At 36.3% G+C, this 26,792-nt stretch overlaps 1 protein-coding gene across 1 annotated transcript in view; it reads left to right on the top strand.

The window, feature by feature from the left end:
* STK3 (serine/threonine kinase 3) overlaps positions 1-26,792 on the top strand; it is a 124,929-nt gene that overhangs the window by 51,977 nt on the left and 46,160 nt on the right. Inside the window, exons 7-10 of the mRNA XM_079302479.1 lie at positions 2,752-2,889; positions 4,751-4,876; positions 15,793-15,985; positions 25,457-25,632. Coding sequence (XP_079158605.1) covers positions 2,752-2,889; positions 4,751-4,876; positions 15,793-15,985; positions 25,457-25,632 — 633 coding nt within the window. The remainder of the gene's footprint in view (positions 1-2,751; positions 2,890-4,750; positions 4,877-15,792; positions 15,986-25,456; positions 25,633-26,792) is intronic.

Here is a 26,792-nt window from a genome sequence, read left to right as displayed (position 1 = left end):
TCCTGCAGCTGGAACTGCCAGTTCAGCCCATTTGTTTGGGTGGATAGTAGCTTATATTTGGTGTTTTTTTTAAAGCAACATTTGCCTAACACTGGTTGTATGAGCACTGTCCTCAGTCCCACTGTGAAAGCTACACTAAAACAAATAGCTGTAGGAAACTTCTGAGAACATTGCAAGTAGAGTGGAGGTAAAAAAAAAAAGTACTACAAATAATAGTTTGGGGAATTGCAGGGACTGGAGAAATCCAAGGTAAGATGAAAGAAGCATAAATAAAACCTAGTATTTCCTGGTTCCATTGGCAGCCAGAGTGATTGAAATGGCTTAGTTTTGTTTTAAAATAATATATAGTTATTTTAGGATAGAAATTACCTTTTTGACAAGAAGTGGAAGCAAAAATGAGGAATAAATTCCTGGCAGATAAGTGTTTTGTTTTTATTCATGGAGATTTGGGACTAGCTTTATAATTCTCCACTGATTGCTTTGCAGGCCTCTTGGAGGGAAACAAGGTAGCTAAAAGCTAAATCGTGGCCTGTTTTGAAAGAGGAAATGTTTCTGCATAAAGATATGCAAGCCAGAATTAGGTAGTAGAGAGGAAAGATGGAACTGAAAACCAGAATTTTAGGTTGGTTAATAGAATGGACTGATGAGAGCTGGAGGGAGAGGTACAATCTAGCAAGTCCATGGCATAATTACCAACTTGGACTAAACATTTGGAATAAAATGATTTCTTCTGTTACAAAAATGCATCTAATTTTTCTTTCCAGCTAAAACAGCTCATGTGACATAGTAGGATTTAAAAAAGCCTACAGTTTAAGCATTACTTAGATACATGTTTCTGAAGTAGGTATTTCCAACAAATGTAGAAAGTGTGGATTCAGAACTCTAACATTTGAATATCTCCTTTTGTGGCTTTTGTTGCCTGGCATAAAATAATGATTCATGAATTCCCTCTTTCTTCTCATTGTCCTTTGTGAATGACAATGAAGTCAGTTCTTTGCTGTGGTTCTTAACTGCTGTGTATTTGATGAAAATAATTGGCTGAGGCAAACATTTTTCCTAGAACTGTGGAGCAGAGTAGGACTCTGACTTTGCTTACCTGTGGGGAGAGAGGTCAATGTTTATGATCAAACAGGAGGTACCTGTTTTGACACCACATAAACAGAAGTTGGTAGGCTTCTGTTACAGCTGTGTTTTCAATAGCTACTGCAGAGTTGGCTGTTAAGAGTAGCTGCAGATAAGATCAAAAGTCATCAGTTCAAAGTTCAGAAGAGATCATTAATTTCAAGGACAGAAACAGCTGAATTTGTTAGCCACTGCTTTTTGCCAGAAGCACTTCATTTGTACTGACAATTAATCTTGCATCACAAGTGAAGTAGATAAGGCCAGTTACTGAGTGCCACGTTTCCTATCTGAGTCCATATACTTGTTTGGCATGGCTGCCCACTGCAAATATAAAGCTGCTGTTGTAGTGTACATTTTTATTAAACAAAACAGCAGTTTTGTAAATGTTTAGGAATTTGAATTGAAACAACTGTTCAGTACTACATTAGTTTTTCATTAAAATGTTAGTAAACAGTTTTTACATAATTTTGCATGGATTCCACTTTCCCTCAGAATATGAAAAGAATTTTCTGATGAGGTTCCAACACAAGCTGAAGCTTCTAGTGCTTCTAATATGTTAAAAGTGTGCAATCTTTTCTGACTTTGTATTTCTGCCTCTGCATGTAGAAAAACAAATGGAGAATTTTTTCCTTCCTGTGAGTTTGGAAAATGTGATCAAATTGAACCTGGGTTTAGAAGAAAATAATAGCTTGTTGTTCTTGTCAATAGACCTAGTTCTGAATAGTGTGTTGCTATCATGTTAAGTCTTAAGCAGTTATATTGGATGCATTTATTAAATGTAGAAGTTAAAAACTTGTTATTATTTTGCAGTAGTTTATCAGAGTTGTATGGCTTTTTACCCCCAATACAAGTGTATATTTTTATTTAGAGGAAAACATGGAAATCATATAAAAATTGGCACAGTAGATATAATCTTAAGTAGGACAAACTTAATATAGGATGAATATTTTTTCCCAGTTGAAAAATCTATCTACATATGGTTCTCAACAGAAGAGATTTCTTTGTATAGGTAAAAGGTGCATTTTCAATTTCATCAAAGTTCTCATCAGTACTGTAAGACTAGTTACTTGATTATTTTATTCATGTCATCTTTTAGTGTTACCATAGGTCTTTTAGCATATGTATCTAAATCTTATTGGAAAAGCACGTTTTAAAGCTCCATCTGATGAATTATGAGTGCAAAAGGTAATAGCAATCCTCCCAAATTTCTTAAGCAATTCTCAAATAAAGCTAAATTCACTTAGGAGAAGGTGAGCTTGGCTGTATACAGGAACTTTATATGTGTGTTTAAACAAGCAGTGCTGTCATTCCTGCTAAGAATTTCTGGAAGAATATAATCATCTCTTCAAATTGATGAACAGCAGTAGATAAAATAAGCAGCCATGTGCTCCATGGGGTAGAGTTTAAATAGAGAAAATCTAATGGGAAGTAGTTACATTAGTAGCAGATGGATTTACTTTCTGAATCTTGATCTGAGTAGAAATCCTTGCATACTTAAAATTTGTCTTCCAGATTCTTACCCTGATAAGAAAGGTGGATAAAGCAATTTGTTTTTTTTTTTTTAACTTGGCTTCATCTGCTGTGGTGATGTGTTTTGCTTAGACTTGCTATTGTTTGATTTTTATCTAGGCTATTTTTATGATTCCTACAAATCCCCCTCCAACCTTCCGGAAGCCAGAACTGTGGTCTGATGAATTCACAGATTTTGTGAAGAAATGCTTAGTGAAAAATCCTGAACAAAGAGCTACAGCAACCCAGCTGCTACAGGTCAGTATTTGAGTTACTGAGGAAAAGCACATTTTATATTTGGGCTTGTTTTTTCCTTTTACCCCTCAAACTCAAAATGTTGTAAAAATTCATAAGGGAAAAATCTTATTTTAATGATTATTATGACTTGTTTCTTTTTCACTTTGTAGTCTGTTCTCTTATCAGCTCCTGTATCTCTGCCCCCATTTTATTTCTCTTCTTGCTGCTTCATTGCTCATTAAATAGTTTAAGGCTGGTTCTTGCTATTAAAATTGGATCTTTGCTTTGTGGTTAGAGGCCCTCAATAGATCTCAGGATTTAGACAAGTGTTTATTAAAAGAATTGAGCCCAGCTCATCCCTCTGTGTGCACCACGGAATGGGGTATATTCCATCTTTCCTTCTGATCATGTCAGGTTGAGCAGGCAGGTGGGTCCATGTCCTAGAAAGGTCTGATGCAGATGAGTTTGTTCTTGGGCTGAGTTCCACCAAGTGGGCACTTTGTGAGCCACAGTTGGCAGTGTGGACCTTTGGAGCAGGGTATGCCAGGCTCTCACTTCCTGTATTACTCTCCTGCTAGATTTATTCTGTGTTGATCTAGCAATAGCAGCTGTTAAATTTAAATTTCCAGTGAACTCCACTACAAGGAGAACAAAATTTTTGCCAAGTAGTTCTTGATAATAGATCTGTCAAATTTGTCGATCATGCTATGAATATTTAATTTTATACATTGCAAAACACCAACATGTAGACCACAAGGTAAGTAAAAATTGGAAGTTATGTGTCTGTGTGATGTATGAACCAGTACTTGAGACCTCTAAGATTTGAAGTTTGTATGGTTAGCTAGATACAGACAGCTACACAGAAGAGACTTGCATTAATGTGGGCAAGTAAGGAGAAACAAACAAACAAAAAGCTTCAGTGTGCAGTTTCTTTCCCATACTTACTGACCAGAAAACCAAATACTGTGTTTGTTCATCAGGAGTCTTGTCTGTTCCCCCAGCTGGAATTTGGAGGGTATGTGATGGAGCTGAAGGTGCTGTGAAAATGTTTGAGTAGAAATGAAAGTGCTGCTTGTGAGGAGAGGTCATGGAATGAAAAAGAGAGTAATTGAATCAATACATCAAGGGGGAAGATAGGTAATAGGTGTAGGGCATGAGGCTTCATCAATTCTGTTCTTCATGGAACAGTTTTTAAATATCTAATAATATTTTTTTTCTGAGGTGCTTAGTTACGTTTGCCTTAAGTTTGTACTTGCATATAATGATGCAAAACCAATTTTTTTATGTTTATTAGGCAGCAAAATGTGCATCATGCATGTTGTCTTAAATGAAGTAGTAATGTTTTAAATGACCTTGAATTAAAAATTAAAGTTTCTGCTTGAAAGTAAGGATTTTTTTCTACTGGTTCCACATTTCAACATCATAGATCAATAAGTACTTTATGACATTTAAAGTATAGGTTTGTTGAAGTAAGAAGCCACAGATGTTCTCATTAGAGCCATGAATTTATGCTCTCAATTTGTTAAGATGAATTAAACTATGAAACAAATGTCTGAAAATCATTGGTTTTCTATGTCAGATCATCACCACTATATTTGCAACTTACTGCACAATTTCTTTGGAAAATTATATCTTCAGTCATAAAGCAGTCAAGTGATTACATTACCCAAGGCTTGCAGTTACTAAAAATAGTTAAAATAAAATTTTAGTTATGAAGCAGCTGAAAGATACTGTATGTTGTGTTGGTGTAGATTTTGGTTGTTGTGTAATGTATGATACTGTTTATCACTGCAATCTGTGGTATTGAATAGGACTTGTAATTAAATCTGAAGCACAACTGCTGTAACGATATTACATATTTTAATGATTTTTTTTTCCCTAGCATACATTTATTAAGAATGCTAAGCCAGTTTCAATTTTAAGGGACCTGATCACTGAAGCTATGGAGATAAAGGCAAAGCGACATGAGGAACAGCAGAGAGAGCTAGAAGAGGAGGAAGAAAATTCGGTGTGTACCCATTTTTCCTATAACTGCCTATACTTAACAGATAAGTTGCTGGTTTTTCCCCTACTTCCTATAGTTGTATTCAAATAGTTTTTTTCCTACCAGTTTTCTGTGTGGTTTTAAGCCTAATTCTAGTTTAATTCTGAGTATTCCACTCTTTAATTATGAGTAATGCTCTCTGTATAAGCCAGCTTTCAGCACTATTCCATTAAATGGAAGTAAAAGGTTTTCTAGGAAGTGGGAAAATAAACCATGTCAACTTCCAACTATTCAGACTAACATTAAAACCCAAAAAATTATTTAAGGCTCTGCTTTCACAGGTGGACTTCTAGACAAGTGGTTTAGTTTTTTGTTCAGGGCACTTTGCTTGGTGTTTGTTTGGGTTTTTTGGTGAAGTCTAATACACAGAGTAGTTAATGACGATGCTCAGTAAGCAGTGATTGCAGTGTGGTTTGAACCAAGTAACATGAAAATGGTGATGGCACTTCATCTTCAGTTGACATAGCATATGTTTGAGGAGAGAAGCAGGTTGTGTGATGAGTAGATTGCATTTAGAATTGTTTGGCAATGTTAAGAATAAGTCGGTGTTTCTGGCATTATTACTCTTCCCTACATAATTTGTTTCAAGTTAGTCTTGTGCAATGCAGTAGAATGTGCTTCAAAGAAGTGTATTGCCACACATAAAATGTGTGGTCATTCAGGGTCATTCAGAAAGAGCTCACAGGAGATGGAGACTAGAATGTTACAGCTTTGAGCAAACAGAAAAGAGCAGTGCAGTAAATGCAGTTTGTCCTATAGCAAATTGTAGAATCCTTGTTACAGAGTGCTGTGATGATCTATATACAGGAATACTTTTCAAGCAGATTCTGTACAATCTTTTGTATCTCCAACAATCAGTGTGGTTGGCTGCATTTTTTTCTGTTTTAAGAATGTGTTCTAAAAATATCGATAGCATGTTTTTATAAAGGTGGTTTACTCTAAATTGTATTTGCTTAGTCAGTAATAAACAGGCAGGGAAGGCTGAGATTTTTTTTATGTTAGGAAGTTTTCCTGTGTGTGACTTGACATGCAGAGTTGATGTCTGTGACTTGACTTACTGAATAGTTGATTTTTGAAGAGACTGATTTATTACCGAAATAAAAATCGGATATCTTTACTAGCTTACTTTCATCCATACTATTGCCTTCTAAACTGGAGATGTAAAATGCTTGGGCACTGTTGGTGTCTTTTGCATTAACCCAAAATTAGGCATGACATCTGATTTCTTAGTCTGAGGTTCAGATCACATTGCCAGGCACATTCCATGCCAATGTACACCTCCCTCTTCCACTACTGCATGGAAGGGTGTAACACAAGTTTGGTTCACCTCAACTGAGGCAGCGTTTAGCAACTCCTTGTGGTTCTTACATGGGTACAGAAGTCAGAATGTAACACTGCACTCCCCACTCTGCCACCCCTACGCTCTGCTCCTTCTTTCCATACTTCTCCCCATTTAGTGTTCAGTATAAGAGAACCTCAAATCCAGGATTGAGGCAGCAATCTGTTACTTGTATTACCATTGTAGTAGTTGGGAATTCTTCCATGAGCTCTTGTGGTGCATTAAGGGAATAAGTTATGAGTCAAAAAGACTACAGGAGTCTGCTTGTCACTAAGTATAGAATATAAGTGCCTCAAATCTGAAAATAACAAGAGTATCTTTGGTTAATAGGGCTGAAAAAACAGAATCACAGAGTAGTTGAGGTTGGCAGGTACCTGCTGAGGTCATCTTGTCCAACCCCCTACTTCAGCAGGGCCACTGAGGTTTGGCTGCCCAGGACCATGTCCAGGCAGCTTTTGAAGATCTCCAAGGAAGGAAACTCTGCAACCTCTCTGTGTAGCTCGTGTCACCCTGATGGTACAAAAAGTGTTTCCTGATATTCACAGGAAACCTCCTTTATTTCATTATATGCTTATTGCCTCTGGTCCTGTCACTGGGCACCCCTGAAAGGAGCCTGACTTCATCCTCTTTGCACCTCTCTTCAGATATTTGCACATACTGATGAGGTCCCCTGTGATCTTTGTGTTCTCAAGGTTGAGCAGCTCCAGCTCTCAGCCTTTCCTCATGGGGGAGATGCCCCAGTCCCTCCATCATCTTTGTGGTCCTTTGTTAACTCTCTGTGCTGTGTCCATGTCTCATACTGAGGAGCCCAGAAGTGGACCCAGCACAACTTTGTCAAATGCAGTACCTAGTTTGTCTAATGAGCCACTTTTGCTGAAAGGTTGGTTTGCTCTTAAGAACAAGTGCCATTGTAATATATGAAAATGCTAAGTCTGTAATTTTTTAACTTACACTAATAAAATATTAGGGGCTATAAATCATGTATCAGTGCATTGAGCATCAGCAAACCCAGAACCAGAAGTAAATCTCTGCTTGAAGAAATTGCTCTTCACTATAAGAAGTTCAGAGCACTTGCCAGCTCAGCATTTGCCTACCTTGCTCAATTTTTCTTTGTGATCATGATGTAGAGGAGTTCTAAAGGCCAGCCTTGGGCAGGGCTAGAGGCAGCCCTGCCTGTATTTGCATGGGATGTGAGAAAAGATTAAAGGTTTGAAAACTTCACAGGTAAGGGAAGAGGCAAATTTGAGGCAGAGTTGACTTCTCAGTTCTGAACAGAGTAACAGAATAGGAGAAAGCCATGAAAGTGGGTTTGTGAATGAGACTAGTCAGTTCAGAAAAGAAAGGTAGTAGAAAGATAGAGGAGCATGACTTCAGCACAGTGAAAGAAGAGGAGAAATTGGAAAATGAAGTTTCATAGTATTCTCTTGAGTGAAGGGATCACTAGATGAGACTTTAAGAGAAGACCTTTTAGAGAGACTCTTAGAGGCAAAAAGAGACAGATGAGAGTGTCTGGGTAAAAACTGCAACAATACTTTTAGAATTCTTTTATCAGCCTTTGTTATATAATGTTGAGGACTCCTTTTTATTTTTCACTGCAGATACTGACTTCCAGGCTGTAATTTTTAACTAGCATTGATAAATAGTACAAAATGATTTTTACAGGGGCTGTTAAGAGATATGCAAAAGTATCTTGTAATGGACAAGAGGATGTCCAGGTGTTTTTGCTGTAAAATTTATTTTGAAGAATTAAATGTTTTCAAAAGTTTCCCATTATGAAAAGATTATTTTTGTACATACTATCAAAAATATTTTTGTGTGGTTTTTTATGTTATTAAGATTTTTTTAGTTCCCTAAGATTTCACGCAGTTTTATGGTTCAAGAAAATAATCTGTGATAAGATTTGTAGTTAGGATGAAATATTTAACTGTTGTTAAACCTGATGATATTTGGTAGTAAGTGTGACTTTTGCTATCAGTAAATGTATGCCCAATAATTTTGTATTGCTTAGTAAGCCTTGAGTGAAAAAAGTTAGCTTTAATATTAGCTTTAATAGAAAAAGCAAAGGTACAAGTGATTGAGATGAAGAATACTGATGGTGAGTTGAGGTGAGGACTGTTTGTGTTGACACAAACAGTTTTTGGAGTGATGCATGAATATCTTTTGTGTGTCACAATGCAGAACAAATTTGGTTCTAGACTGGTTTAGTAGCTGTTTTGGTTATAATTCAGGCTTCCCATGTCTTGCAACGGTTTCAGTGCGGTACATCATTGTAAGAAATTCCAGGTTCATTTGAGAGATAACACCAGAATCTTGTCCAGTTGATGTCACCAAAGGTTCTGATCAACCACAAGTGTGAACTCACCCAAAGTAGGAAACAGCAGAGTAAACTTGTACCAGTGCCTAGGGGATGCTGCAAGAAAGCTGGAGAAGGACCTTTTCTGAGGGCATGTAGTATAGGGGTGATGTGTTTTAACTGAAAAATGGTAGATTAAGATTAGGTATTAGGAGAATTCCTTTATGTGGAGGGTGTGTAACACCAGAACAGGTTGCCCAGAGAAGCTGTGGTTGCTCTATTCCTGAAGTATTGTAGTTTGAATGGGACTTTGAGCAATCTGATATAGGTTAAGGTGTCCTGCCCATGGAAGTGGAGTTTGAACTAGATGGTCTTTAAGGTCCCTTCCAATCCAAAACATTCCCATTTTCTTTTCAATTAAAGACATTATCTAGTAAGTTGTTTCTTGAATGCATGCTGCTCGTATACTGCATAGTAGAAAACTGCTGAACATGTTAGATGTAAGTGAAGCCTGAACTAAGTGGTATTCTGATTTCAGTTTTTAAAGCATAATAGGCAGAGGTTGATCAATGGATCCACAAGTTATTTGAGAAAACCAGGATAAAAATCTGGAAGAATAAAGTGAAAGCATGAAAACATTTTCCCCCAAACCCACACTTCACTTCAAAATAATGTATAATTTGAGAATAAGCTTACAGGTAGTGTCTTCCATTTAATTTGAACTTGTTTGTGGAAGTGCCAGAAAAAGAGTAAACCAATTCCTTCTGAGTGGGAAAGCAGATTATATGTGTGCCAGTTTAGTATAGTTGGTATACAGTTTGGTAGTGGATGAAGTCAGCAGTCCAGCATTCAGGGATAAAGATAAATAACCCTTGTACATTCCTCTTCCTTATATATCAGTTTCACAGAACCCCATAAGAAATACAGAGCAGCTTGTATGTAGTTTGCATAACTGCATGATCCCATAGTTAGATGTTAATACAGGCCTTGATAAGCCTGCAGTGATGGCAGCAGTCCTAGAAAGAGCTAAGAGCTAATAGTCCTTGTGTTACCTGATGTAGCAGTAGTGACAGTAAGTAATGCATATATTTCCTCATATTTTAATATCTGTAATTTTTTCGATTGTGTGTAGAATTTGAGTCACTGTTCAGTTACAAAGTAATGGCCACCTGGCATTTCAGTTTAGAAAAATAACACCTCAAAAATGGATTTTTTTCTCAATCATACTACTGTAAAGGCCTCACTATAGAAATGCAAAAACAGACTTGAACTCTGAGAAATGCAAATTTAACAGCATCTAAAGGCAAGAGCAAATATTGGTGTTAGTGTTAAGTAGAGTCTATTAATGTTAAAGGTCTCTCATGGGCAGTGAATTGAGTCCATATACTATTGAAAAAGAATGGTTTCAGTTAACCTGTCAGGGGCTTAAATTTATTGATCTAACCCCCCAAGAATTTCCTATGTAGATTGTGAGCAGTTCTGCTTATTATTCACTAGTACACGATTTGAGACTCATCAAGAAGGAAGGTGTAAAATGTTCTAACTCTGAAGTTTCTTATGTTAGGAAACCTGTTTTAACCCTAATAGTTATATTTGAGTAAGTTTTTGTGCTTTAATAGCTTCTTAAAGCCATATATTAGGTAGTAATGGGCAATCAAGTTAGAAGTCCCTTGCATAACTGGAAGTAGAGTGGATTGTGTGTGTTTGAAGAAATAATCACAATTATGTACTTAATTTTCAGGGTCAATTCAGATAGTTGTCCTTCAAGTGAGGAAGAGTCATATCCCTAAAATTGATTCTTCTTTTCATTTTCACCACCGTCTGTGAACATTTTATACATGAGAAGTTGTCAATTGTAATGTAAATATTTTTTGCTGTTCAAAACTTAGTATTATAGAGCTGTAAATAAATATCCAGGTTGAATAGTCTTCACATATCCTTCTGCATCCTTCCTGAAAGTTACAATATCATTATAAATAGTGTGCTCAGAATTGATTTTATGCCTGTTATGAGAGCTGGTTGTGTGATGAGAATCCCTTCTGACAAACTGACATGTTTTGATAGGTGCTGAGGTAGTTGTACAGGTTTTTTTAATTAAGCAAAAATAATAAGTGTTGTGTTCTACAGAAGGTTAATCCCAATATCAAAGTTTAAGTGTTAGTTTAGGCATTGTGAGACATGACCAATCTCTTCTTGTGCATTTTTGGAAGTGTGATGTGAAGTGGATGCTGAGGCTGGGCAGATGTATTATGGGAATGTAAAGTAACTCGTTGCTTGGCAGCTTACAGAAAACATGTCTAAATATTTGTTTCTGTGGACCCTTAAAGGAATGAGCTAACGAGCAGCTCTGTATGTTTTCTTTTAGATTTTAATGTCTCTATGATGTGAGAAATGTTTAAGTCTTTTAGAGTATTAAATCAAGAAATTAGTACTTCAGTGTTTTGTTTTTTTTTTCTTGGACACTTAGTCGTTGACAACTATCAGCACCAAAGCCAACTGTCAATAATCTGTTGTTCCTATATGTTGGATTATTTATTAATTCATACAAAAGATTATTTGGTTAATCCTATATTGATTATGAAAATTTGGCATCTGTATTTTGAGACTAAGAAATAATTTCTGTAATTACTCCTTTATATTTTTGCAATATTTATAGTGTTGTTGTAAAGGAACTAGTGAATCAGATGAGTTACTCTGTATTTTATATCTGATACACTATGCTGTACTTTTCTGAAGGTTTTTATATTTGCTTTCATGCTTCTTTCATGTGTTTCCATGTATGTGTTATACATATATATATACACATGTAATTTTGCATGAGTGTTAAATAAAACTTTGTTTCCCTGCCATTTTTTCTTCATGCCAAAGAACACTTGACATATGTGTCAATTAAATTCGATTGCAGTCCTTTAAGTGTCCTGAAGTTAGAAGTATAGCATATTTCTAAAATCCAGAGCACTGTGGAGCCAGAAGCTGGTTATAGGAAGAATAAACATGGGGAGGTACAAGCACACAGCAAGGGTCATTACCTGGAGATGGAAAACAAGCTCAAGTGCTGTTTTGTGACAGATGTCTGTTGATTGTGGTGGGATTTGACAGTGTGCTGAAAGTTAAATTTTTGTCTGTTTTAGTGGTGGGTCTAAGCTTTGTGTGCTTAGTATTAATCATATACTCAGGTTGAAGCTTGGCTTTGTAAGTTAGGAGCACAAAATCTTTGTTCTTGACCAAATTACATTATGTGTTTATGTAGCTACTACAGTGCTTAAAAAAAAGATAGCTATGACTACAGCTACATTTTTCAAAGGTGGTGATGAGGTGTTAATAGTAAATGAAATTATTTTACAGGATACTAAATTTTGCCAGTGTGTAAATAAATCTTTATTTAATACCTTGCAGCTGAGTCGGCTGTCTTTGCTGCCCTCTAGTGTTCTTTTGACATGCCAAACCACGGGCAGAGAGATTTTAAAGATAACTGCTGCTGTATTTCCTCCTCATGTTTAGTTTTTTATCAGTCTTCATCCCTACTGATGTTTAAAAGGCAGCAGAAAAATCCATTAATCTGTATCGCCTCAGCTTATTCACTTCTGTAATGAGGTAGACTCGGATATGGTCTACAAGGCAAACTTCTCTGAGAAAACTTCTTGTGTGATGACATCTTTTATTTTACAAGTATATATCATAAAGTCTTGTGTGTGGTTTCTGCTGAAGTATTTTTGAAATTTTTTTCCTGATGATGAAACCTCTATGATTGCATTTTTATGCTTTAAGGTTGATTTTGTTAATAATAATATTTTGGTAAATAAGGAGATCCAGATATTTAGTCTTATGGGATTGCAGATTATTGCTGGTACTTTACTTGTACTTTACAATTGTGATGTTATTCAGAGTTTCTGTACTTCTATTGTCATTTCTATAGCATTTCAAAAGTTTTTAGAGTTCTTGCTGGCGTGCACCTTCTGTTGGTGTAAAGTGGTGTAACCAAAACCTCTTCCAAATACAAGTTTGGTTGCTTATTACTTATACACAGGAGAGTAGCAGACAGTTTAACTCCAGAGTTAGTTGTTTTTATTGTTTGGTTCTTGGATCTGTTTTCATAAACAGTATGAGAACATAACACTTCAGCTTTAATACTTCTTTTTTTTCCTGGTTAAAGTTGAGATTGTGTTTGTTTTTATTTAATCAGTGTGTTTGCCTTTTGTAACAACAGATCACAAGTTCTACACCAATATTTATGTACTGTAAAGCATGAATGAGAATTTGTATGAAGGAATCGCTTTCATTTATCATGTAAATGTGCACTTCCATAACTTAGATCCACTGCATATTTTCGTAAGGTTACCTATTCAGAACCAGTGTAGTCTGCTGCCATATTAGCTAAGTTTCGTATTTGTGAGAAATACTGGAATGACAATCTGTGTTAGCTACAAAATTAATTATTCTGGGGCATGCACGGGCCATGAGGAAGTTTTATATTGTTCTGTCTCAGTACACCATTCTTGATACAAGGAAAACACCATTCATCAAAATTGTTTTGTGCTTCCCTTTTGGGGATAACTGTTTTTCTAGTAATAAGGTGGGCTTTTGTGATCCTTGGTCTCCTAGGTGCTAAAAGATAATGGTTCTCTTTGCTGAGAGACAATACTAAGATAAAAACTTTTGGCACTCTTAGACTGGAAAATGAAATACTATTCTTTGAAGCAAGTCCGTATAGTTGATTTGACTGAAGAAATAGAAGATAATTTTTTTAGTGAAGCAGAAGGTATGAAAATGGTAATTTAGGACTCCATTTCATTCTTGTTCCTATTGTTATCATCCCTTTTCCCCTGCTAATTTCTACAATAGAAGAAGTTTTGCACTCCAGGGAAGTGTTTGTTTAATTTCTTACTTCAGCTTAGGTAAGTTTAGGGCCATATGCACTGCAAGTGGATATTAATATGAATAGCAACCTAGTTGGTAAATCAAACGTAACTATGCCTTAAACTCAGGGATTTGCCTTCCCGTATGCTAGAGATGCCAAATTTATAATGATTAATAGGTGAAACCTCAGCATGTTGAGTCAATTTTATGTTGTATTGCAGTACTGAAAAGAACACTTGTAGTTTAACTGTTCTGGCGCTTTTAAAATGTGAGGCAAAAACTACGTTTTTTTTTTTTTCTGAGTACTGTTTTTAGAAGGGGAAAAATGCATCTCGTAGAAAACATTGGGGTTAATAGTAGCATTTGGAGGTAAAGAGAATTAAAGTTGCCACCAGGAGGAGCAGTACCAAAATATTCTCGTATTTTTTACTGGCACAGTTGCCTAGTGCTGTAACTGTAAGTTGCCTGTATCTTTGGGAATATCACATTTTTTTTAAGAATAGGGTGCTAAATAGAATGCAATTAAAAAAAAATCTCTGAAAGAGTGCAAAAGAACTCAAGTATTTTTGTACATTGTAATCTGGAAAATAATTATTCTTTTGACATTTTGAACTTTAATTTAAATCTGTTTAGGTCTGTATCCTGGCTTCATTATGGTATACTGTTAGCTAGACTTCCTGTATCAAAATTAAACCTCTTTTTGTATCTCTTAGTTGGGATGTAATGGAGTAATTTTCAGTAGCTGGTATTGCTGCACTCAGTTTTCTGTATCTACCTAGACCAGCCCTTAGTGAAACAGGCACCCAGGCCACGTAGCTCATGCTCGTGTGTCTGTGCAAGAGGTGAATTGTCTGCCATGCCAGGGAATGAGGTCAGTGAGACACAAAGTGCCAGACCTTGCAGGGCTTTGAGGCTGGACTTTACTTTCTCTGGTCCCATTCTGTGTCTGTCCCCCCCACAGCCCCTGCACTTACAAGTCTCTTCATAGTTTTAACATTTTAAATCTATAAAGCAATGCAAAGATTTAGGAAAAAGGGGAAATTTGTTAATGGGTGAAGACTAAATGTTTTGTGTTACCCTGAATGTACTTAAAAGTCTTGTAGATGTGGCATTTAGGGGCATGATTTAGTGGTGGACTTGGCAGTGCCAGATTAACAATTAGATTGGCCATTTTAGGGGCCTTTTCCAACCTAAAGAATTCTTTGATTCTATGTAGCAACAATATGTTATTTGTAAGGGGAAAATGAAAAATAAAATCAAGGGTTATCTAATAGTCTTCGAAATGAGGTACCTAAAATATTTTGCTAATCACTGATAAAATTTGTTTATCAAGAAACTCTAATGAAGATTTGACATAATAGAGGAAATGGATGCATATATGGTTATAAAACTAGTGAAGTAGCATTTGCGTTTAAAATATAACAATTTGACCTAGAGGAACTTCTCAGTGATGGATATTATTGCTTACATCTAATCAACAAATGAGAATGATTAAACTTTTTTTTCCTTGAGTAATAGATTTTATTCATATAGAAAGTGTGTATAGTCACATCACATCACATTACTCCTGAAATGCTGTGATGTTTTGTGTATAATCTAAATCAGATTTGGGAAACCAGTGGGATTTCCCATTAGTGTTTTCAAATATTGGTGTTACATATGAATTTCACGTTTCATTAACTGGCTTGTCATTAGTGCTCCGTTTCAAATTCCTGGCTTGTTACTGTTACCAGTTCAAAATGCTACTGTCTATCTTCTTGATATTATCTCTCCTATAGTTAGTGGGTAAGTATGTGCTCAAGGGCTGTTTTTATGTGTAGTATTAACAAGTTGTTTACTTACATTTGTTACAAAAAGGTTTTAAAATGGAAGCAAACACTTGAAGCAAGTTGATTTTTTGTTTCTGAGAGGGACTTTTAAAATTCTGTTGACGATTGTTTATTAGCTAAATTGAACATGAGCCTGTCATCTGGGTTCTGTATGTAATGTTAGATACTGGGCATGATCCTAAGTTAAGGGTGATCAGCATCCTTGGTCACAGTTCTTTGCAAAACAGCAAAATCTCTTTCTATAAATTGGGTTAGTGGTTTTTGGAACCCAGAGAGATAAAGTAGGTCATGAAAATCACAAGAATAACTCAAAACTGAATGCTAATGAAAAGTGAGTGTGGGCCATGTGGTACTTACTCTGCTATGCATCTGTGAGAGAGAGTTTTTATTTTTCTTTCTGTGGAAGATTTTTTATTTTGTGATTTCTTTTAAAGTTTTATATCTGGGAATCCAGGAGTACAATTAGGTCACATAAAGATAAAAAGCTAATCAATAAGGGATTGCATCCTACCTTTGTTTTGTTTTAATGATCTGCTGTGTTCTGACAAATGTTTCCCCGTAGGATGAAGATGAGTTGGACTCTCACACCATGGTGAAGACCAATTCAGAGAGTGCTGGTACCATGAGAGCCACCAGTACAATGAGTGAAGGTGCTCAGACAATGATTGAGCACAACAGCACCATGCTAGAATCAGACCTGGGGACCATGGTAATAAACAGTGACGATGATGAAGAGGAAGATGGGACCATGAAACGTATGTTGTTAATTTGCTTTCTTCTAGTAATGTGTTTTCTCATGCTGCATGACAGTGTGGTATAGTGAAAGGCTTTTAAGCATCAAGTTCTGTGGTTAAAACAGGGAGACAGGGGTATTTGTGTTTCTAAGCACTCTATAATTTGTAGAGAAGAAGTTGACTATAGTGGGAGATTCAGAGCAGAAGCCTGGTTTTGGTGATTTTCTCTAGTAGATGTTTTGCTAATTTTCTCTAGTAGACTCTCAAATTGTCCTAGGAATTGTCCCTTGTACTGCTTGTCTCTTTGTCTTCTGTCCCACATGCATTTGGACTAGTTCCTTGAGGCTAAACTGGTGTGATTATGTGAGAGGCTACTGTTTCAATGTCAGTGGTCCTGGGAATATATCATGACTTTTTTTGGGGTCAGCAATCAGTAATATATTTTGCTGCAAAATCATTTTGTAATTTATGATCACTTAGCAGATCTGTATTTTTTTAGCAAATAATTATTTGGACTTTTTTGGAATGTAGTTCAACAATGGTTGGTTTAAGTGATCAAAAGATTGTTGAAACCTAACTAAAAAGTTCTAATTTATTTTGGCAACGTGAGGGATGTGTAACAAAGAGAAAAAATAATGTGAATGTTTTTGTATATAAAAATATAACTTATATTGAAATATCCATAGCTATTTTTAAAATGTGTATTTGATTTGCATAATTACTTGCTGATATGGTCATTGTTTGGCTGAATACTACTGCAAATTGAGGTCCACGAATTTTAATGGAATTATTTGTTTGAACAGGCAGCATCAATTGGTGACTCTAACTCAGGCTGTAGCTGCCTGATTTAAGTCTGGGTAGTTGCAGGGTTTGTGGAGAGTTGTGTATAACAGAGAGCTGATATCTCAAGGGTGGAAATCAGTGCCAAATAAATAACTTGGTAGTTTTTCATAGCAAATACAAAGCTGCATTTGTGTTTGCATATAGAGACCTGATATAATTTGCTCAAGATTAGTTAGAAGTGCAAAGCAGAAACATTTTTGTGTGTACAGGAAGTTAGAAGAAAAAAGGAGTTTTGTAGATTTTGCTTTTTTGGCATTTTTTGTGGTTTGTTTTGGGTTTTATTTTGCCTTTACAGTTCTCAGTTTTGTGATTTAAAAAACAAAAGAAAAGGGAAAGGACAGTATGAAAAAACTTGGAATAAATTTTTAGGGTGAAAGTATTATGAATTAGGGTTTAGTGCAGTTTCTATGCATTTTGACAAATCAGTCTTCATAAGTCAGTTCTGTATAGGTAGTTTACCAAATTGCACCATGCTATCCATTTTTATATGTGCTGAGAGGAAATACCTGTGACTATGCAAACAGATCAGAAGAGTGGTATTGGATTTGCACTGCAATCTCTTAATTTGTGTTTTATTTGTCTTCTGGGGACATTGCTTTTAAAATGTACTGGTATTTTCAATTTTTAATTGATTCTACTAATAATCTGTTATTAGTGAGTTGCCTTTCTACACCTTGACATTTGGTTCAGTATGTGTCTAATCCCATTCTTCTTTCTTCTCAAGCAAGAATAATCTTGGGAAAGGTGACAAGTTTCCTTCCTCTCCCTCCTCTGCTGTAGATGACTGTCTTAAGCCCTGTAACTGCAGCAAAGCAAAGCCAGCAAACTGGAGGTAGTTTGCCTCATGACAAGTGATGGTTTAATCATTCAGCTGTCAGGCCACAGGTTTGGTTTAGCACTTACTTGCTAAAATTTCTTGTATTTTGCATTAGGCACCCACTATTTGCATTTTTTACATTAAAAACTAGAAATAATTCAAGAATGGGACGTCTGTATCTCTCAGCTAAGAAATAAATATAAACCATGTCCACTGTAGGTGGTCCTCTGGTTCTGTGATTGTGCTACCAGCTGAAATAGGAGCAATAGCAAGTTTCCTAAATAAATGTCACCAGGAAGAGACACAAAAATCTTTGCTGTCTCTGAAAGGCAGCCACTGATTTTGTGCTTCTTTGTACTTGACAAAGATGCAAGATTTTTCCAATGTACCTATATAGGCAAAGTAGGCACTTTCTGGATGTTTGTGTGATTTGATTATAATAAATCAGAATGAGTATCTTAAAAGTGCTCTTTGATACTGCTGAATAATAGAACATTGCAAGCAAGAAGCTTGGAGAAATAAACTTCGTAAACTAGGGAAGAGAGATTTCATTTCCTTCCTAGAGACAGAAAATATTTATTACAAACTTCTTACTTAATTACTGTTGTGTTTAGTTTCATGTTTTGTTTCCTTCTCCCTTTTGTTTCCCTGCTCAAGGACAAAATAAGAAACAATAATATGTTTTTATTTATAAGTACCCATGCTTAGAGGCCTCTGGGAGCCATGACAGAAAATAACTAAAACCACATTTTTTTCACAAATAGGGAATTGTGCCCAGATAAAATTGGGATTTGGAACAAAAAGAGGCCTGTCCTCCTGCCCCAACATACATTATACAGTCTAGTAATAAACAACATTTATCCTGTCTTGCTTGGTATGCCTGTGCATGCTCTGAGCAGAGGCTGTGGTATGCACCTGGAAGGAGGAAAGAAAGTGAAGAACATGGGAGAGTTGGGAGGAACTTAACTTTGGGAGGTTTAATGTGCAGTAGAGGAAAGAGTGAGAATGATGGAAATATTTCTTCTTTTGTTCTGTTGCCTGGGTTTTACTTATTTTTGTGTAGAAGCCTTTTCATATGTCAGTGGAGAGACTAGCATTCAGACCAGCTTCCTCACATTCCCCTTGTGGTTTTTCAGCAAGGCTTAGTGTTAGGGCTTTCTGGTGTACCAAGAGTACTTGTGGTTGTTCTCTTTTCTCCTTTTCAGTAACATTTCCCCTGCTTCTCTTTTTTGCCCTGTTAAATTCATATTTGCCATCTGCTTTGAGCTGGAAAATAAGTTGTCTCTTAGTGTAGTTTGGGTTTGTTGTGGGTTCCTAACTGTTCATTCAGTCTGTGGTGAAGCTTCTAGATAGTTTGTGGTTGGTGATTAATGTATTAAAAGAAGAGGGCAGAGAACTCATGAGGTGACATTTGACAGCTAGAATGTAGAAGAGGAATCAGGTTTTGTTTTATTACTTTTATAAGATGTGAGCGTTTTAGGTTTAGTCAGTATAATGCTCAAATACATTCTTCCTTCTAATCAAACAGAAGAATATAATCTTTGGGACAGCAGGTTTCCTTCCCTGTTCTCCCCCCTTTCCCAGATGATTATTTTGAGCAGCATAACTCCAGTGAAGTTGGCAAACTGGAGATTGCCTGAGGCAAGTGATGGTTTAATCATTCAGCTGTCAGGCAACAGGTTTGGTGCCAGCACTTACTTGCTCAACTTTCTTGTCTTATTATCCATAATGATATTTTTGATTACAGTGGGACATGCACTGTGCTGTAGAACCTACATGTCGATAGAAGAATTCATGAGTTGATTTATTCATTATTTTTTAGGGTCCAACTCCTCATATTCCATGATTATAATAGTAGTATCATTGAATATGTTTTTTGTTTTTCCAGGGAGTGGGGAAAAAAACCCCTAAAAATTATTGAACCAGTTTTACAAATCTTATTCTCAAGAAGCAAAGGAATGTTTTGTGCTGGAAACTTTTCCCCATTAAAAATTATAATTTAGGTTGATAATCCTTCAAAAAGTCTCTGAAATCTTCAACTTTTTCAAGTTGAAAATTGTGTGGATTTTTCATTTAAATGCCAGTTACAATTATTTCTGATGAATAGGTGTGCCATACAACAAACAAAAGGCCAAATGAGGCCTGAAGTGGAATGAAAGCTTGGGTGTGTAAGAGACTGTGATACAAAAACTATGAACTTAGTAACCACTTTGTTACATGACTCTCAATCCTCAAACATTCCTTAGACCTGTCCTGTGGTAGATTCTATTTGCTCTGGCCTAAGTAACTGATACTTCTGCTGCCATTCTCTGCTGCTTCTCTGTGGTTCCCAGTAGCCTGACCTCTCTTTCTCTGAGGTGGAGCTTAATAGGCATGTGTTAGCAGCAGAACTTTCCCACTCATAAAATATAGCCACAATTCCTGCTTAAAATATGGCTGAAGGAGGTGGCTGTGGCAGCTTTTTATGTGGTAGTTCACTGTTAGATGCATTTGCCTGGAGACTGAGATCCAAACTCTAGGCTTCTGTCTCCCATTTCCCAGAAATTATAGAGCACCTTGTGAGGGGAGAGAGTAGTGGTAGGAATGTATGGAATACAAAGCCTAAGCAGTGTATGATGTTGTATAAGCTCTGGTAGCCTTTGCAGCAGGAGTGAGAGCACACGGATAGATACAGGTCTGAAGAAGGCTGAAAGCTTTACAGCTTCTAACTCTTAATAGTGACAAAGCAGTGCATTTTGAAGGAATAAAAGATACTGACAGGATGTTCAAATAAGCACTTCAGGTAGGAGATCCAGATCCATAACTTCACCAGGCAGCTGAAAATGTTCCTCAGTTGAGTGGTAGGTGGAGATCCACAGAATGTGGAAGGCTGTGGAAGCTTTTGGCAAAAGGAAGAAAGCTTTCCTCTGTAGATATGCAGCTGCAGAAGAGCTCCAGTGTCCTGGTAGTCACAAGAAAGACATAGAGACTTTACACAGGACATTGTAAACCCTCTACTGCAAAATGCCAGACAAACAAAATACCAGCACCCATGCCCTCCCAGGAAATTCTAATGGGAGCCTTCCTTCTGTAGGAGATGTCCACCCTCATCTGCTGACCTTACTTGTTAACTAACAGCAGAACTTTTAAACTGGTTTAAAGCAAATTTGATATTAATATAATACTTTTCTGTTGGAAATGCTTCACTGCAAAATAATTTTTCATGGTAGATGAGATCAGTTTAATTTTACCAAAACATGCATTAGAATGGAGTGTGCATTCCTCTTTATTTTGAAATGTGTGTTGAGAATTATTTATTTTATTTGTGATATGTTTTTGAAACATTGTTATGTTAGGTCATTGCCTCACTCATTTTATTCAGCATACTTTTTGGAAGAAACTTGCTTCTATAACTATTTGGGGACATCCCTATTGGCTGTGTTCCTATCAGGGGTATTGCTGAGGTAGAATGTGTTTTCAGTCAGCAGCAATGGTTTTATGGTTTGCCAGCAATTTCTGACTGTTGTATTACTATGGCCTTTTTTTCCCAAGCTGTTTTTGCAGTAGGCAAGTTGTAGGGATCATAGGAGACAGATGTTCTTAAATATTAAAGCTGTGGAAAACATTTTTAAACACGATCATTGCTTATTGAAAAGCAAGTAATTATAAGAACTGAAAAATCCAGATCCTTCTAGAATGGAACAGGCACAAGAGGTTTTCCATGCAAGTGTGGAATGATACTGATTATGCTGTAGATTTTTTGTGGCAAATATAACTTACTGAATAGATGAGTGAATTATTTGTCCTAAAGGGAATCTTTATGCATAAAATCTTTATGTATATCTTTATACTTCTAGTATTCTTGTTTCTTGAAAGATGGTTGAGAAAATAACATTACTCTGTTTTTCATGAAAGTTAAAAAAGTGCTTTCAGACCAAAGTGATCTTATTTGGGAACAAAAAAATAAAAAAGGTGCAACCTTTATCAGTTTGCTCTGGCATAAAGATCCTGAGTGTTTTACAAAGTAAATACAAAAGAGATAGGAACTTTCAGAAGGTCTTTAAACTGGTAGATGTCAACCCATTCCTATGAAACACTAACTGAACCTGTTAGATTAGCTACAGATCAAAATAGTGTCTCTTTTAAATTTTTTTTATTTATAAAAATAAAACAAAACCTTAAAAATAAATTTCTAAATAAATTCTTTGGATTTTTTTACATTGGTGGAAGAAACATCAACAGTAAAAAGTCTCTCATCCCATCATTTTGCAGTCAGATTTTTGGTTTTGTGCGTTTTTACATTTGCAGTGAAGGTAAGCAGCTCTTGCTCTTTTGATTGGGTTAACTGACTTAATGCTCAATTGAAATCAGAAGTGAGTTCTAAATTCTTGTTTAGCAAAACAAGTAAAAGACATTCTCAAAGTAAAAAAGAAATGTTTTTTGCTTACCTTGGAGTAATTTCTGTCCTGTTGACCTAATTTCCATAACATGCATTTGGTAGCAAGGAATTCAGAGAGGTTGGTTTGTTTTCTGTATGTAAGTATTCTATTGCATGTATAAGGAAGATATTTATGAATAGTTTTAAAATTTATGAGCAGTTCTTGGAAAGTCTTTAGTATTGCCTTATATGTGAGAGGCTGGAGACTGCCTTACCTGTAATTGGCCAACATTTTGGTACTTAGAGTTTTGAACAGAGACACTGGCAATCTTTTTGTTTATAGCTATGTCTCAGGGATGAAACTTGAGTACAGCCATCTCAGTGGAATAAAAAATTGGTTGTGAAAGGCCAGCAATGTGGTGTCCTATCTTTTTGGTACAAATAGTTTCAGGGGTTTGGGCAGCAGTCACCAAGTAATGAACAGTTTGTACTAAGAAAGGGCATTGTATTTCTGTTTTTAATTCTGCCTCCCTCATACCACTGTCTTCATTTGGATCTGTTTTCTAAAGTGTGCTTTTCCAAAATTTAGATTCTTCCATTTTCTTTTAGGCTTTACTCACTCTCGTGAGGTCCCACCCATAATACTGTGTTCAGCCCTAGGACCCCCAAAATAAGGAGGACATGGAGCTGTTGGAGAAAATCCAGGGGAGGACTGTGAAAATGCTCAGAGGGGTGGAGCACCTCTGATATGAAAACTGGCTGAGACAGTTAGGGTTGTTCAGCCTGGAGAAGAGAATGTTCCAGGGAGACCTTATAGGACTTTGCAGTAGCTAATGGGGAGCCTACAGGAGAGCTGGAAGGGGACTTTTGACAATGGCCAGTAGTGATAGCTTTAAACTGAAAGAAGGGAGGTTTAGAGTAGATATTGGGAAGAAGTTATCTGCTGTGAGGGTGTTAAAATATTGGAACAAGTTGCCCAGAGAAACTGTGGGTACCCCATCTCTGGGAGGGTTCAAGGCCAGGTTGGATGGGACTTTGAGAACCTTGGTCTAGTGGAAGGTGTCCCTGCCTATGGAAAGGGAGCTGAAATTGCATGTTTTTTAAAAGTCCTTTCCAACTCAACCTGTTCTATGATTGTGGTTTGTGCTCTTTAGTGTTCTTCTTTGTAGTCATTTGGCATCCCTGCTGTTTACTTCTCATCTCTTCCTCAGTCCCAGATTCAAGAAATCAAGAAACATCCTTCAAGTGATCTTGAGTTTAGTGGGGACAAACTTGGGAGATTCTGGAGAAGAGGTGTCTGCTGTCTGGTCAACTAAATTCAACCTGGAGTTTAGTTCACTGGATTGTTAGGTGATGGTTGTTATTAATTAAAATATGGTGCATAGAGATCTGGGATTAGAAAAAAAAAAAAAACAAACGAGAAAACATGGCAAAAACTGAGAGAAAAATCAGCTAAAAACATGAGGAAAAGAAGGTCTGTGTGGAAATAGCAGATTGAAAGAATCATTGTGGAGTTGCAGGAAAGCAACTGAAGTCGAATTCACTAAAGCTTAGAGCATGACAGTAGAAGCACAGATTAAAAACTGCCAGAAGAAGTCTTAGTAGAACAGAAAAGTTTGGGAACAGCAGCAAGAAAAGAAGCAATAGATCAATGTGCAGTCTTCTATCAAGAAAAGTGTGGCCAGCAGGTCCAGAGCAGTGATTCTTCTTGCTGAACCCTGGAGAGGCCACACCTTGAATCCTGTGGTCAGTTTTGTGCCCCTTGTTTCAAGAAAGACATTGAGGTGCTGGAGTGTGTCCAGAGAAGGGCAGCAGAGCTGTTGAAGTGTCTGGAGCACAAGTGCTATGAGGAGCTGGGGGTGTTTAGCCTGGAGAAAAAGAGGCTCAGCAGTGACCATACTGCTCTCCACAATGACCTGACAGGAGGTTGTAGCCAGGTGGGGGTCAGGCTCTTCTGCCATGTCTCAAGTGGAAGGATAAGAGAAAATGGTCATAGGTTTTGCCAGGGGAGGTTCAGATCAGATATTTGAGTTTTTTTCCCAAAAAAAGTGAGTAAGCATTGGAATGGGCTGCCCAGGAAGGTTGTGGGGGCAACATCTCTGGAATGTCTGGATGTGGCACTTGGGGTATGACTGGGGTGATTGTAGTGTTTATTGGTCAGTGGTTGGACTAGATGATCTTGAATGTCTTCTGGCCTTGATGATTCTGTGAAAAAATGGCAATACAAAAATAAGCATTAATGAAAAAATAGGCTGCTATTAGTCATTCAGCAAAATTAGAATGAATTAGAAAATCTTTAGACAAAAGAGATGGGAAGAGATAATGAAATAAGAAGTTAAAGGCAGGGGGAAGCCCACTTAGTGAATGAATAAAAACAAGTTTAAAGCCAGATAAGATTAGCAAGTCCTAGTAATGATATTAAACACAAGCTCAAAATACATTTTCAGTTTACCTTTTTACTTGTTAAAACAGTTATATATAAAAAAAATTCCTATTACTTTGTTGTGCTTGTAATTTAAATGTGTAATTTTGTCTGAATTTTGGTGTTAGGTTTTCCCCCCATCTTAGTTATTTATCTCTCATCCTGTTTAGTATTTTATTTGTGGAAATGTATTTCTTATATCTTCATGCCAAATGTGTTACACTTCCAGTAAGTACATTTCATGTGTCAGTGCTATGCAGAATATGGTCTCTGAGGTGGCAGTTGTATTTATCTATTGTGCCATTTAATGAATTTTCTTTGAAATCCCACAAATGTAAACAAATTTTAATAATTTAGGACTGAATATTTTTTTTTTTTACCTTTAGCTATGTGAAAAGGATAAAAGAGCAGGAATTCATGCTGATCTTGATCTGCTTCATAAAGCTTCTGCAGCTTTATGATGAAGCTTTTGATGATCACAAAAATCCCCCTGGATGTGGAGACAGGGTGCTTTGCAACCATCTGTAGAGCGTGATCCTGTAATTTTCTGGGAGTCTTCATTGGTAATGAATTAAATTAGGCAGCATCTAGACACTATTTGTGTAGCTGTATTTTGCAAGTTCTTTTTCTAAATAATTATACAATCCCACCTTTACTGAAACTGTTCCTTTCCTACAAGTGCCTGTGGACCAGGCCTTGAAGTTAGGGGCATTCAGCACCCAAAGGGATGCTTAGCACCTCATGTTATTCAGTCTCTATAACAACAAATTGATACTGCATGAAGTAACTTCTAATATTATTTGTGTGTGCAGCTCTGAAATGTCTTGAACATTTCTCCACTTTGTATCTTGCTACAAAAATATCATGCTTTGAGTATGAGCTTTTATGCCAAAGATCCTCAGGGGACAAACAGAGGCTTGCATCACATACAGATGACTGTATTAGTTTCTGCAAACCAAGGAAAATTAATTAGTGAAGTTTAGTTTAGAATGCATTAATTCTTTAATCTTTGAATAGTTTTTTACCTTTTTTTTCTGTTTTCTTTCATCTAAGGAAATGCTACTTCACCGCAAGTTCAAAGACCTTCTTTCATGGACTACTTTGATAAACAAGAGTCCAAGAATAAAAGCCCTGAAAACTGTAATCAGAACATGCATGAACCTTACCACATATCCAAAAACGTTTTCCCTGATAACTGGAAAGTCCCGCAAGATGGAGACTTTGATTTCGTAAGTACTTTTTTTATTGTTTAATCTCTTGCATGCAGTTTATTTTATATGTGCCAAAACCAGTTAATCCCTTTCTATAACTATATTAATACAAGTAAAATAAGTAAACTTTCAAGGACACTGTCCAAATATCTAATCTTTGTGCCTTGTCCTGGTTGTCAAAGTAAGTTGGTTAACCCAGGTTAATGAGGAGTAGTGTGTGACATTATACTGCCTTGTAAATACTTTTTTTAAAAAAATTTTTTAGTTCTTTAAAATGTATATGCTATAGCAGTTTTAAAATTCGACCCAATTCTGTTTAAAAAAAATTGCTACAGACATGGAACACTGTCATGTTTGTTGGCTATCTCAGTAGAATGCAAAGGATTTTTAACTGGATTGGAGCCATTTAATCAATCTCCTTGGAGATGTTTAAGACCACCTACTGTTTTGCATAACTCATCTACTTGGTACTGTTCCAATAGCACACATCTCTTTACATAGAGTTATTCTACCTAACACAAATTCTTCTATTTTAGGGTGGAGTTTCTACCCTCCAAAATATGTGTAGTTTATTTCACTTTGACTATGTTGCAAATGATAGCAGGGTCAAAAAGAAAATGTTCCTAAGTTATAGGTTACACTTAAAATGAAATGTGTAATTACTGATTACTTGTAAATAATACTGATACTTGTAAATAATTCTACCTGGTTTTCAGCTTGGCTAATTTTTTAACATGTTTCAATGAAATCTTTGTTTATCTGTTGTGGATGAAATGTTCTTAACTACAGTGCAGTAGCTAAATATGATCACATGGTGCCTTTTTGAAGCACACTTGAGGTTTAATTTTAGGTAACAGCTGTAGGCGGGGAATTTTCTTTCCAGTTTTCACTTACTGCATTTCTACTTAAAGCAGATTCTTAAATTTAAACTACTGAGGTAAAGCCAGTTAAATAGCATAGTACAAGCTGTTGCTGCTGGAGAATTTTGATTTAGTTGGATTTTGGTTTGGGTGTAGTTTATTTATTTATTTATTTATTTCTATCAAATGCAATAATCATCATCCTGATTGACTACAAAGTAGTTGCACTATTCATTGGAAAATAACTGGCCATTGTTTCAGTGGGGTTATTACAGTGGCAATAAAACTGCCTTTAGAACCATTTTAAATTCATCCTAT

This window comes from Erithacus rubecula (genome assembly GCF_903797595.1).
Source record: "Erithacus rubecula genome assembly, chromosome: 3".
NCBI lineage: Eukaryota > Metazoa > Chordata > Aves > Passeriformes > Muscicapidae > Erithacus > Erithacus rubecula.
This window is presented reverse-complemented; position numbering and strand designations above follow the sequence as displayed.